General features: G+C 44.8%; 1 protein-coding gene across 2 annotated transcripts in view; it reads left to right on the top strand.

The window, feature by feature from the left end:
- EXD3 (exonuclease 3'-5' domain containing 3) overlaps nucleotides 1-14,748 on the top strand; it is a 2,383,304-nt gene that overhangs the window by 1,284,944 nt on the left and 1,083,612 nt on the right. For both annotated transcript variants that reach the window (XM_078642091.1, XM_078642090.1), the window contains exon 16: nucleotides 12,179-12,389. In XM_078642091.1, the coding sequence (XP_078498217.1) occupies nucleotides 12,179-12,389 (211 nt within the window). The remainder of the gene's footprint in view (nucleotides 1-12,178; nucleotides 12,390-14,748) is intronic.

Raw genomic sequence — 14,748 nt, 5'->3', positions numbered from 1 at the left:
TTAGCAAATATCTTGATTAACCAGTTATCTGATAGAGACTTCTAGCTACAGATTCCTTACCTAAGAATATTCCCCAGGTGTTAGACTAGATCAAGACATTTTTAAGCAGTACCTCTGCATGCCGGCAGGTGGTGCTGATTGTGAGGGGTTGTACGCACCGGATGTGAAAAAAATAATTGGAAAAAGTCAAAGCGTTCTCACTGGCAGTTCTGTGCACATTGACTGCCTTCATTGCCCATCTCCTGTGGATCCAGCCTCCCTTGCCCAGGACCTCACCTTTGAAAGCTTGGTGGTCCAAGTCTCAAATTCCAAAATAAACCCTGGTGCATTCCCTACCACACCACTGGATAGGGAATCCAAGAGGCTGGACACCTCTGGGAAGAGGATCTTTTTTTTACCAGTCTTGTACTGTGGTCTTTAAGCTCAGTGTGCTTATTGGGCCAGTATTCCCATACTGTATAGGACTTGGTTGCACAAGTCCTACCCATGGTCTAGGAGGGGGCACGAGCCATCCTGACCCAAGCTATTGCTGGTGGCATGGATGCAGAAAGGTTCACCATTTGCTGCAGGATGGATACAACCATCTCACTAGGCAGATGCATTGCTCCTTCAGTGGCACTTAGGCGTGCCACCTGGTTGAGATCTACTGGCTTCTCAGGGGATGTTCAAGCATCCCTCATGGCTACTAACCTGTGTGGTGACATGGGGGATTTGGCACTTGAGCGCTTTAACAATAGGAGAGCCACCACTAAATCGTTGCGACTATCCGTGGCGCCAGAACAGCCACATTCTTCCATCTGCTCCTTCTGTGGCTAGAGTAGGGGCTATCAGTCATGTCCTTTCACCCCCAGCCACTACAGCCAGCAGTGTCCTCAGTCCTTTCGTGGCAGTGGACATGGCTCCCACTGACCATGTGGAAACAAATGCCGGGGATCTGTCTAGTCCACCATGCCTCTGGCAGCCTCAAAACCCCTTTAATATGCACTCGCAACATCATGGGCAACTGGTTGGCAGCAGGATCAAAGGCCACCTGCCCCAATGGAAAGCTGTAACATCAGACAAGTGGGTGCTTCAGATTTTTTGGCGGGGTTACCTCCTTCCGTTCAACCCTGCCGCCCTTGCTCCATCTTCAGATCGTCTGATGGCGGGCCACCTATCCTTCTTGGCCAAAAAGAGCCATCAAGAGGGTGCCAGCAACAGAACGAGGTTGTGAGTGCTATTCCCACTACTTTCTGGTGCTGAAAAAAGATTGAGGCTTCCATCCTATTCTAGAGAAGAGTCCTCGCAACTTCTTCCTGAAAAAGAAAAAATGCAAAATGCTCGCTCTGCTCAGGTCCTATCTGCCCTGGATTCCCCAGATGTGATGGTAGTGTTGGACGTGTAGAATGCGTATTTTCTTATTTTTCAAGTATAATATCTTTTATAGATTCACATGCTTGAATCTTCCCCATCGTCATGGTGGTAGTCCCACAGTTCTAGTTTTAAAAGCAGTGCTAAATGCTTAGCAATAGTCTCCATTGTAAAACCAATTAACATACCTAGCCTATTCACATTGTTTTGAAGCATCCAAACTTCAACCAGTCAGAGCTCAGACACAGAGGCACTCAACCCTAGCAGAGCCACCATCCCTCAAATTTCTAACTGCACGTTGTGTGATAGGGAGTCTCAAAAAGCTCTGCTCAGTCACAATGTTTCTCTTTTAACCATTTGACTTGCAATTCTTCAGTTCATCTCCAGTCATCCAGAGAACATCTAAGGTACAGTCTAGGAGTGTTTTTCTGACTAAACTTTACAGAAATGTCTGAGTCTTAAAAAAAGGCTGTTCAGGCCTTGCAAGACTTGTACAAATCCAGACTATATTCTGAGGATCCCCATAAGTAGTGCATGTATTGCCTGTATCCACTTCATAAACCCATAGACATAAAAGTAATCCTGCACTTTTTCTGCCAAAACTCTCAAATACCGAGAGGGTAGATTGCTTCTGTGACTACAGAAGAAGAATTTTCAGTCTGACTCAGATTCTGAGGCAGAGGAGAGGCCTCATACCTCCTCAAAAACAAGTAAAGATGGGGGTTCGTCATTCTCTATTAGAGACTCAAAAAGATCAAGATCTCACAGCAGAGAGGCTAGCGTGGAAAACGTTAGAAGCAAGGGGCCGGCAGGTCTTTCTTCTTCTTAGATAACATCTCTCTCACCACCCTTATCTGCCTCTTATTCTCCTTTTAAAGAGCTGTCTTCCAAGAAAAAACGATCATCGACAGGAACATCGATGAAGATATACCATCTATGGTGGCTAGCTTGGGAAAGGTGTTCTCGCCGACGACGGTGTAGACGATGACAATGATGGTTCCTTCATCGTCGTGGATGAAGACCCTGAAGATGGTCTTATTGTCGAAGAGACAGTCTACAAGGGTGAAGATTTCATTGTTGACGATGTATGTGATGATGGTCTCAACATTTACTTCTCCATCGACGATGCTGGTTCACGGTTCCACGGCGTAGACGGTGGAAAAATAAATTTTATTCCTCTATCATTAGGGCACAGTTTCTAATCTGCCTCAAGACATCTAAAATATGTCACCCCTTCCTCCAACACATCTGCTGGAGTTTCAAGAATCAGGGATAAAAGTGTCTTCTGTCCTGCTTATAGTCCCTCCCAATTAAACGTAAAATGTCAGGACATGGAGGATGATGAAGCGTATCAGGAGCAGTCCAAATATATAGAGGGAGATTGTTCCTTCTCAGGTCAAGCAACTGCCCAGGGTTATGATACATTCCAGGAGCACTATCCCTATGAAGAGCAATAGGAGGAGCAACAACACGTGCAAAAGTCAGCCATAGCAATTCCTGTCTCGATAGTATTGGACTTACGCATGATGATTAAAGACTATTATAAAATATTCCTTGATGCAAACACTCCTCAGCAACCTGCTCCCAGGCAGGGTACCTCAGAGCGCACTCTGGTGCCACAGGGCACACCGACACCTTGAAAAGAAAGACTAATTCCATCTCCCATCACTATTTTGGACACCTTTCATGACAGTGATGAGCAGCCTGAAGAGAGTGAAATCGAGACAGATCAGAGTAACCACCCTGAGTGGCATGATTATGTAGCGCTTATGCCAGCATCACCAACTCCTTTTACAGCGGACTCTACAGCAGCAGGCATTGGTGAGTTTCATACCTGCTTGAAAGGGCTTCCAAGCGCTTTGATCTTCCACTACCAGCAAAACATAGAGCTTACTATATGATTTTAAGGCGGGAGAGCAACTCTCCACACGGTCTATTCCCATCATAGATTTCATCTGGCAAGAAGGCTTTAAACTTAAGAAGACCCCCAGTCAGGGCCGGACTGGCCGTAGCAGGCACAGGGAAATCCCCCGGTGCGCCGCACAGGTGGAGGGCCGGTTTGGGGCTCCTGGGGGCCGTTTTTGTTACAGGGCCGTTTTTTGCAGCATAGCTGCAAAATCAGCCCTGTAAGAAAATCGGCCGAAAACCGGCCCTGGCAAAGAGCTCGGCGGCACCCACATCCCCACGGGGGGTAGGGGGGCCGGCCGAGCACCTTGCCAGGGCCGGTCTTGGTTCCCAGTCCAGCCCTGCCCCCAGTGTCAGTTCTGGCTGTGATACCGAAGCTGGATAAGAAGTATAAGGCCCCAGAGAATTCCCCTACATGCCTCATTGGCCAACCCAGGCCTGATTCCGTCATTATGCAGGCGGCTCAGAGAAGAGCAAGGAACCCCTCTTCGCCATGCACAGCTCCTCCGGACAAGGAAGGCGAGGCTTGATAATATTGGGAAGAGATTTTATACCATGGCTGCTACATCCATCGGAGCCTCCAATGCCCTCACCATCCTAGGGAGGTATGATTGTCAGTTGTGGTCTGACATTTTATATCTGCAAGAATATATCCCAGAGGATAAAATAAGAGGCCTGAGACATACTTGCTGAAAGGGAAAAAACCTTGTCTGACATCATTGACGTGGCATATTTGTGTTATCAAAAGCGATGACCGGGATGGCTAAAAAGTAACTACATTTTGCCAGGAGGTTCAAGCAAACATTCTTGACATGCTGTTTGACGGAGAGAACCTCTTCGGGAAGCATGTTGATGAGGTGTTGCAGTCTATAAAGGCTGATACTGCTAGATCGCTTGGCACCTTGCAACAAAGATTTTTTTAGCTTTTTCGTGGCAGGGGAAGAGAACAATTTGTTACCAGGCCTTAATTTTAGCAGAGGTTTCAACCCTATGCCCATCAGGGCTTTCGATCTCAATATTCTGCCCAGTTCTTCTGTCCTATAACATCAGCCACCTATTCCAGGCAGCAGGTGGGTGCCAGCCTTCGGCAGGGGGAAAGGTGCAAGATGCCTCTAATAGACAATGATGGGGAGCAGGCCCCTGTCACCATGGTCCCACTTCGATGACGCAATTTTTCTTCAAAGTTCTTGGATCGCTGGAAGAGAATCTTTTCTGAAAGATGGGTGTTAGATGTAATCCAGCACAGTCAAACACTGGAATTTGTTCAAAAGCTTCCCAATCTACCTCCATTCAGGTCATCACATTGTCATATGTCTGTCCTGAAAAAATTAATTTATTTGTTATCTTCAAGAACGCAAGGAGGAAGTGCCATTCCATCAGCGCAACCAAGGATTCTATTCCAGCATCTTCTTCATCAAGAAGAAATCAGGGAAATAAAGGCAGCTGATGGATCTGAGGCTGTTGAACAAGTTCATCAAGAAGCCGTCCTTCAGAATGCTTTCCCTTCAGGGGATTCTGCAACTAGTGGACGCAGGAGACCATATATCCTCTCTAGATCTGTTGGATGCTTATTTCCATATTCCAGTACTCCCAAAGCACCAAAGGTTTCTCAGGCTTGAGGTGGCAGGGTGACATTACCTATTCAATGTACCCCCTTTTGGGTTGAAGTCTGCTCTCAGGGTATTCACCAACTGCATGGCACTGGTGGCAGCCTTTCTCAGACGTTCTGGTTACCAGGTGTTCCAATACCTGAACGATTGCCTGATAAAGAGTCCCACTTTTTCAGCGAATGAGCTGACATCAGCGTGCCTTCAACTATTCCAAACTCAAGCTTAACAAGGACTCTCTCATTCCTTCTAGATCAGCAGTGGGAGCGATCCTGGACAAGAAGATCTCAGAGGCTTTTCCCACAGAGGAAAGATTTTCTCGCCTACAATCAGGGCCGGACTGGGAACCACAACCGGCCCTGGCAAAGTGCTCGGGGGGGGGCCCTCCTCCCCACTCGGGGGGGGTTGGAGGTGCTGCCAAGCTCTTTGCCGGGGCCGGTTTTCGGCCGATTTTGGTACAGGACCGATTTTGCAGCTATGCTGCTGAAAACGGCCCTGTAACAGAAACGGCACCCAGGGGCCCAAAACCGGCCCCCCACCCGTGCGGCGCATTGTAGGATTGCCCGTGCCTGCTACGGCCAGTCCGGCCCTGCCTACAACCTCTGATAAAGTGCCTATCAGCAAAAAAACTCACTTCTGTGAAGACATACAAATCCATGTTGGGGATGATGTCATCCTGCATTCCATTGATTCCGAATTGCTGTCTGAGGATGGGGCCTCTGCAATAACAACTCGACGCTCAGCAGACGCAATCTCGAGGGTCCTTTGAGGACAGGATTTCAATCGCCCCAAAAATTAAGCTAGCAATGTCCTGGTGGGTGATAAGGAAAAATGTCTTGCACGGTCTCTCTTTCCTTCCAGTGATACCTCAGGCACTCATGACTAAGGACGCCTCTCTCGGAGGATGGAGTGCTCACCTACTGGACCTAGAGGTTCACAGGAAGTGGTCCAGTCAAGAAAAATTGTGTCACACAAACATTCTGGAACTGAAAGCAGTATGTCAGGGTCTTCAAGCATTTCTTCCCAGGATTAGAAACTCTTCAGTGCTGGTGAGAACCGACAACGCCACCACCATGTTTTATCTCACAAAATAAGTGGGCACAATATCACAGGTTCTCTCCGCCCAAGCACAACAGATTTGGGAATGTTCTCTCAGCAGAGTGGACAAACAATGCCACTAATGAGAACGCAATTAGAGTCAGTTGGAGAGTGTTTTTCTGTACTGGGTTGTCCAATCCTAGATTTGTATGCAACTTCTCTCAACAAGAAGTGCAAGTTTTTTGCCAGCAGACACCCTCAATCGGGATCTTGGGGGATCGCCTTCCATTTCTCTTGGAACTGAATGTTCTTTTATGCTATTCCCCCACTCCCACTCCCAAGGGTCTTACAAAAACTCGAAACAGAGCATTGCCACCTTATTCTCATCGCCCCAGCATAGCTGAGAGAATATTGGTTCTCTGAACTTCTTCGCCTATCTGAGTGCTCGCACATTTCATTTTAGGCGATGAAGTATCTCCTCTCAATGAACCAGGGACAAGTGGTTCACCCGCAGATTCAAACTCTCAATTTGTCGGCTTTTGGAGCCCATTCACAAGGCTGAGTTGAAGTGCTTATCTTGGAAAGTGGCCTTTCTCTTAGCCATCATGTTGGATAGATGAATACATTAAATCCAGGCATTCACAGCCAAGGAGCCTTACCTGCAATTTCAGGAGGAAAAAGTCATCCTACGCACTAATCCATCTTTCATTCCAAAAGTGCTGATGGCTTTTCATCTCAATAAGCCTATCATTTTGCCTTCCTTTTTTCTGAATCCATCCTCACCGTTGGAAAGAGCTTTACATTCTCTGGACGTTAAACTCTGTTTGAAGTTCTATCTTCAAAGGACAAGGGATTTCAGAAAGTAAATCTGCTACTCATTTCTTTCCCATCTCATAGAAAAAGTCAAGCCTTATTGAGAGCTAGTATTGCTCACTGGGTCTTGGCAACTATAGCCTTCTGTCACGAAAAGGCAGGACGTCCATTTACGTGGAAAGTGAAGGCTCATTCAACTTGAAATGTAGCAGGGTCTTCTGCCCTGTTTGCAGGAGTTTCACTTCCAGACATCTGCTGGGCAGCATCATGGGCAAATGTCCCTACCTCCACAAGGCACTACTGCCTAGATTCATGGAGTAATGCTGGCCTGACAGTTAAACAAGCTACTCTGCGGCTTGTTGTTTCAAGATTTATATATGTATTTGTAATATAATTGTTTCCAATGTTTTCTCTTGAAAGTTTCAGTTATTTTGATTATTTCCTGTTGATACGTTGTCTCTTCATTGATGCTTTTTATTTGCTTTTCAAATTGTTTTATTTTACTCTTACTTTTAGAGTAAGTGTCATGGTGGGATGGTTTCACCTCACCCACCTCCATATTTGATGTGATACTGCTACCTGGTCTGATTCCAGCATGTGAATCTATAAAAGATATAATACTGGAGAAAAAAACAAGTTACCTGTACACTGTGGTCCTCCAGTATTGATATATTTTATAGATTCACAGGTCATCATCCCTCCTCCGCATTAGGGCTCACCATTTCCGATCTCAAAGTTTATATTACACTTGTGCTCGAAATCTAAGGGATGTTGGCTCTGCTGGGATTGAGTGCTTCTGTGTCTGTGCTCCGACTGATTATAGTTTGGATGCTTTAAAATAATGCTTTTTGTGAATAGGCTAACAAGGTGTATTGGTTTTACAATGGAGACTAATGGTAAGCATTTAGCACTGCTTTTAATACTGTTACCATGTTATTCCCACCACAACGACGGGTAATATTCAAACATGTGAATCTATAAAATATATTAATACTGGAGAACCACAGTGTGCAGGTAAGTAACTTGTTTTTTCCATTGTGCCAGCCTTTGGATTTTACCTGCAGTCATGGTGAGTCAGGAGCATTTCCAGTTCACTTTGCTCCTTTTCTGCCTTACCCAGCAACCCTCGAGTTCTTAGGAAAGTGATAACGATGGTCGAAGCTCATCTGCAGAGGTTAAGTACCCCAATCTTCCACTACCTTGAAAACCGGCTGTTGATGGCGAACTCATTCCAGGCAGTTGTCACCCTCCTTCAGACTACAGTGGACCTCCTGCATTTGCTGTGGTTTACTATCAACGTGTCAAAGTCTCATTAGACTCCTTCACAGACACTCTCCTCCATTGGAGCCATTCTGGACACAGTGCAGTTCTGCACCTATCCTCTGGAGCGACGAGTCCAACCTATTCAGGTTATGACACCAATGTTTCAGCCATAAACCAGGATCTCGCTGAGACTGATTTTGAGGCTGATGGGCCTCATGGCCTCCTGCATCCCGGGTGGTGAAGCATGCTCGTTGGCCTATGTAGCCTCTGCAGTTGGACCTGAAGTCCCAGTGGGCTCAGCATCAGGGGAATCTCTCCAACCAGGTCCAGATATCTGAGGGGACTGCTAAAGATCTACAGTAGTGGCTGATGGACCATGATTAGGTCAGTGTCAGAAGCCTCTCCCTTCACCTCCCAGATTTCACAGAGGTGACAGACGCATCACTTCTCGGTTGGGGCGGCCATCTGGGAGAGGCAGAGATCAAAGGACTCTGGTTTCCAGCAGAGTCTCAGCTCCACATCATCCAGTTGGAGTTGAGAGTGATCCACTTGGCATTGAAAGCATTCCTTCCATCCATCAAATGGAGGGTGGTTCTGGTGTTCATGGACAACACCAACACCAGCGTACTGCAGCAAAAATAGTGGTGTGGGGTTCTGGTTTATGTGCCAGGAGGCTCTGTGCCTCTGAGCATGTTTAGAATATCAGAGCATTTTCCTGGTCCTGCAGCACCTCGCGGGATCCCTAAATGCCACAGTGGACAAACTCAGCCACCGATGCCTCATGGATCATGAATGGTGTCTTCACCCGGAGGTGGTCCAAGACCTCTTCAACGACTGAGGATAACCTTGGTTAGATATATTTACACCTGAACCTGTACACCCTCCACCTGCAGGCATGGTGATTGTGCAACGGCAGCTGGGAATATTTGATCTGCCTTCCAAAATATGTGATGTTATTCTGGCATCCAAGCTTCCCTTGGCAAAAACTGTATATGCCTGCCAATGGGACAAGATTGATCCTCTTTCTGCACCTTTGTCTGAACATCTTTTGTTTGTATTGTCACTCGGCCGGCAAAGCCTTGCTCTGGGCACAGTTCGGCCATCTCAGCTTTCTTGCATTTGCCAGACCAACCTTCCCTGTTCAAGTCACCTGTTGTGACACGATTTCCATAAGGTATATAGCACCTGTTTCCCCCTACAATATTTCTTATGCCCCAATTGGACCTTAATCTGGTCCTGGCATGTTCTCCCCCTTTGAGCCTGTGCATAGTTGTCTTTTCAGACTGCTCACCAACAATCATACTTAAAGCACATAAAAGCAACTCATATTTAAAGGTGGATGTTGAAGTTAAGACTCAATCAAGTGCCCACGTTTATAAAAATGTAGGAGGAATTATAATGTCACATGGAAGGAGGGCTCTGCTCTCTGGCCATTTGTCCCTTTTATAAAACTGGTACACTGACACTGTCCTATCTGCTTGTGTATTGTACAGCTTTTGGACTAGAGAGAAAGAGATTGTTACTTCCAGTCTTTAATTCTCTAAGGTTTCATCATTTATAGAACTTTATGACATCTGTTATGACATGACACTGAGATTGTTACAGTCTAGGAAAATTTTAGGGTAGTCGATTGAGATAGCACATACATTAAAATCTCCATATTATTCTTCTGCTACTAGGTCTTTTGCACTTTATTATTGTATATTTCTCTTTCTATCTTGTTTTCTAGTATCAATTTTCCCCAATAACCTTTATGGTATCCTTTGTAAAATAAGTGTGAAGTTCCCAGTTCAATTACTTGTACATTGCGCTGTAGCCTAACAAATAGGCTGCGACTCATCCTTTGGTATACAGAGAATCCTACACAAGAAATGTATACTTGAGGGAGTCATCTAGTCATATCTATCCTATTTGGTATACTGACTACTTCTAGAAGTGGGTAATCAAAAGATTGTTGAGTGGTCGTCTCAACTTATCGAGGCATGCTTCATCATTTGACGACCTCTCACACCAGGGTAGGAATAATGCCACCCTGGCGGACTCCACCAGTGGAAGCAAGTCTATCCCTGGGAGTACTTATAAATCTCAGATCAGGACAGTACACTAGGTCCTGTTGTTGGGGGAGACAAGAGTAAATATAAAATATACCTAGAGGTATACCCTACATATTATTTATTCAACGAGTACCTCTGGTATGTTTAAAAACATTAAATAGAAACGTTCATTAGGTGAGATACAATGAGTCACCTGACCTAATGTTTTTATACCATTTATACCATTTCCCTATAATTCATTTACTCTGAAGAAGACCTTAGACCTTTTTAGGCTCATATAGAGGTCAAAACATGTTTAGTATAAAAACACTAGGTCAGGTGACTCATTGTATCTCACCTAATGACCGTTTCTTTTTAATGTTTTTAAACATACCAACGGTACTTGTTGAATAAATAATAGTAAGAGTATACCTCTAGGTATATTTTATATTCACTCTTGTCTCCCCCCAAAATAGGATCTAGTGTACTGTCCTGATTTGAGATTGATAAGAACTCCCAGGGATAGATTAGCTTCCACTGGTTGAGTCTGCCAGGGCGGCATTATTCCTACCCTGGTTTGAGCGGTCATCAAATGATAAAGCATGCCTCAATAAGTTGAGGGTGAGACAACCTCTCAAAAATCTTTTTATTGCCCACTCCTAGAATTAGTGAGCATCCTAAATAGGATAGATATGACTAGATGACTCCCTCAAGTATACATTTCTTGTGTTGCATTCTCTTGGAGGACATACTTGAGGTAGAACCTCCATCACTCTCTCTTTTGGGATCTATAGAGAATCCTGACACGTTATTTGTATGATCTAAATGTTATTTAATAATGAAATTATTGTTTAGCACAAAGTTGGCTATTTTAATAATGAATAATTTCTTGGTATTTATCACTTTACAAGCAGTCTGTACCTATTAGGGAGGGGCAACTTTTATCTTTAGTGCACAGCCATTGCCCTCTGTCAGCTAAACTGTGCATTTCCTCTCCTGATAATAATAGATGAGATATGAGATCCCAGTCATTGCATTTAAGAAGCTTCCAAGGCTTTTTAGCTATAGTTTAAGTCACATGTGCACTCAGTCCTGTGAAGGTAACATCTACAATGCACCTTTTATGCTTGACTGAAGCATATCTTCATCTTCTAGTAAGCCTGATGCCTATTTGAGCTTTTGTAAATGAGGGGACATATTGATCTACTCTGACCTCTTGTCCTTAATGGTCTACACTTGAACTTCTTCTTTGGACAGGGTACTGACGAAATTTGTCTCTTTAAATAATGTAGTTTCATGATAGCTCAGTGTTCTGGATATCGGATTTCAACTGCCTATTTGCACAAGATGGCGATTAAACTTGTCCACACTGCTATGTTTTTACGCTAATTTCTGTTAAAATCCTTAGGTTCAATTGAAATGTTGTATTGTTTGTTTGGTTGTATGGCATACTTTTGTAAAGCGGAAACAATAAAAATATAGCAGTCTTATACATCTCTTTTTATGTGTAAGAAAGTTTGTTATGTTAGTCCTATGGAGAAAGTAGATCTGAAATTGATCTGTACCAATGATTTTAGAAACAAAATTGTCTTTTTTAGTAACTTCATGATTTACTATGCTCCCAATTGTTGTATATGTAAATGTATTGTTTCGTTTGTCTTGTCAAGAAAATATCAAACAAATAAAGTACACTAGAGTACACACGCTAGAGTGAGTTGCACATCACAACAGGTCTGATGTTCACACAATTTGTAATGCTGCTGCATGTGTTGAAGATGTTCTGTATGGCGTGTGACTCCATTGACAAGCGAATTGCCTCACATCTATAATTTTTCGATTCTGAACCCTTGAGTGCTACATCAAGAGATTAAAGGTGCCTTTGGTTAGGTGACTCAGTGCCAAAATAAAAAATGATGGTACATTTAAATGAAGGTACTTAAATATGTTTAAAGTTGTATATGGTTACTAAAAGAAAGCTTGCATCTTGCATGATGTTTTAGTTGCTGGCTGATATTTTGTTGCAGGCTTCTCTGTTCAAGTCCCTGCATCCTACGACTTAGCCCTTAGGTAGACTTTTATTTTCTTGCCTTCTAGTTGGAAACATTTACTGCTTTTCCTTCCTTCCCATGGACCCCTTTGCCCATCTTTACCTCTTTTCTGCTTTAACAGATCCAGAAATGCCACAGTGGTAGGCAGGAGAGCGCAAGGACCATAGATGCCCTTCCAGAGTTGCCAAGTTCTTCTAATGGACGCTACACGCAGCCTGAGAAGGGCCTGAGCCTTCTGGTGCAGCATGTTCTTGGGAAACCGGTCGATAAGACTCAACAGCTATCCGACTGGGAAAAACGCCCTTTGCGAGAGGAGCAGATACTCTATGCAGGTCTGTATTTGGTACATCCATTGACATTCTGTGGAAAAGCTGAATATGGATTCTCCAGTATTAGGGTGTCTTTCATAGATTCACATGCTTGATTAATTCCCCGTCGTCCAAGTGGGAGTCCCACAGTACATTAAATAGTAGTAAGAAACATATATACATAAATATATATACATATATAAATATATATATAAAAATATATACATTAAAAAATATATAGAAAGATATAAGATTTTAAGAAAACTTCAAAGTACCATAGAACAGCATTGACTCATAGAAAGCATTGAGGGAGGGTACACTTTACTAACATATCCTTGTCATTATTTGGTCCATATTCCAGCCAATCAGGCTGTAGCACCCTCCAGAACCTTCTCCTCAGAAGCTCAGGCCCTCAGATTTTCTACCACACATCGTGTGAAGGGAGTCTCCCTGAGCTCTGCTCAGTTTTTCATCTTCAACTCTTCAAAATTGCTACAATATGTCTTCTTCAAAAAAGTCTTTGTTCCGGCCGTGTGCTGCCTGTGGAAAACGTAGCCTTTTTTCTGAGGACCCTCATAAGAAATGCATATATTGCTTATATCCGGATCATGAGGAGAGGAATTGCAAGTTGTGCAGGACTTTTTCAGCAAAGACTTTAAAAGATAGAGAGGCCCGTCTCCTTCTGTGGCTACAGAAGTTGAAGACCTCAGACAACCCTGTGTCTGACGTGGAGAGTGTGTCTTCCCACCATTCTAAGACTTCTCTTAAGCGTGGGTATGAGACTGAGATTCCTTCTCCTTTTCTCAAAAAGAAGAAGCTGTCTGTGGTTCTAAATCCAGTTTCCCCACAGAGTCTGCCGGCCTCCACGCCTACGGGACCTAGTTCTCTGGCGTCGCAGACTCCTGCTGTGCCCTTTTGCTCTACAAAAGGTGCCAGCCCGTCGACGGGCTCGTTGGCGCGCCCGACGACGACGAAAACCGTCGACGCCATCTCCACATCGACGATGACCTGCTCTTTGTCGACGAAGACGACATCTTCTACCTCGTCGACGATGGTTCTGGAGGTTCGGCCTAAAGATCTCTTCGAAGAAGTCCATTTCGTCGACAGCTCCTCAAAAACAACACTCGTCGACGAAGGCATCGTCGACGCGTACTTCGTCGTCGATGCTAACATCTTCGTCGACTAGGGTCTCGTCGTCGGCAAGTACCTCGTCGTCGGCAGTCTCGTCAGCTGTAACCTTGCCATCGACGTTGAAAACCTCGTCGATGCCAGCACACTCTTCTTCAACACCAGTTCCATCGTCGTCGACGAAGTCCTCATCGACAACGAGCTCGTCGACGGTGCATTTTTCTTTGACGACTGCAACCACCTTCACAGTGGCAACATCAACGACTGCTGTCTCTTCCCAGAAACGACGCCCAGTGCCACTGGTTTTGAGCCCTTTGCAGCTTTCCGCAGGGCTGCCTGCTTAACTGTTTGCGTCCACAGATGAGGATACCTCCGACAAATCAGATATAGATGACAGTTTTCAGGCTGCAAATAGCCCGTCGGAACTGCATATAAAATGCCAGGACTATGATGATGATGGCGATCTAGAATCCCATGTCTCCATTGCAGATGATGATGATAATGATGACGATCAAGGAGTTCCTATGGCTCAGTGGGCCAATTTCGTTAATTTCAAACCTGCAATATATGTTGGAAGACTATAATCGTCGTTTTCCACCCTCTACGCAGGCCTCTCCACCGCCAACATCAACACCAGTATCAGTTCCGGTTGCACCGGTTCGGTCACCAGTTCCTCAGGACGTTGATGAGGATGATCATAATGTGGACCAGGATGATGACACTGTTTTCACAGATTGGGACAATTATCAAGCTCATACTCCATCTACTCCTACCGATTCCCCTCTGGCATCTCCTCCAGTGAATATAGGAGGATTCCACCTCTTAATGGAAATGGCGGCAAAACGCTTTCACTTGCCTTTGGTCACCAGACAAGAGGATTGCTTCCTATATGATTTCAAGGATCAACCTTTGAAACAAGTGCTTGCCATACCAATTATAGACTTTATTTGGCAAGAAGGACTAAAACTTATGCAGCGCCCCAAGTCAGTTCCGGCTGTATTGCCACGCCTCGACAAAAAATATAGGGTGCCTGACAATTCACCTGCCTGCCTCGTTTCCCAACCAAAGCTGGACTCTGTCATTACGCAGGCTGCACAAAAGAGATCCCGTAATCCAGCTTCTCCATTAACATCCCCGCCTGACCAAGAGGGGCGACGCCTGGATACCATCGGGAAAAGCTGCGACTACAGTAAGGGCGGCAAAATCCTTGGCCATCCTTGGGCGGTATGACCAACAGTTGTGGTCAGAGATGTCC

This window comes from Lissotriton helveticus, chromosome 5_1, assembly GCF_964261635.1.
Source record: "Lissotriton helveticus chromosome 5_1, aLisHel1.1, whole genome shotgun sequence".
Classification (NCBI taxonomy): Eukaryota; Metazoa; Chordata; class Amphibia; order Caudata; family Salamandridae; genus Lissotriton; species Lissotriton helveticus.
This window is presented reverse-complemented; position numbering and strand designations above follow the sequence as displayed.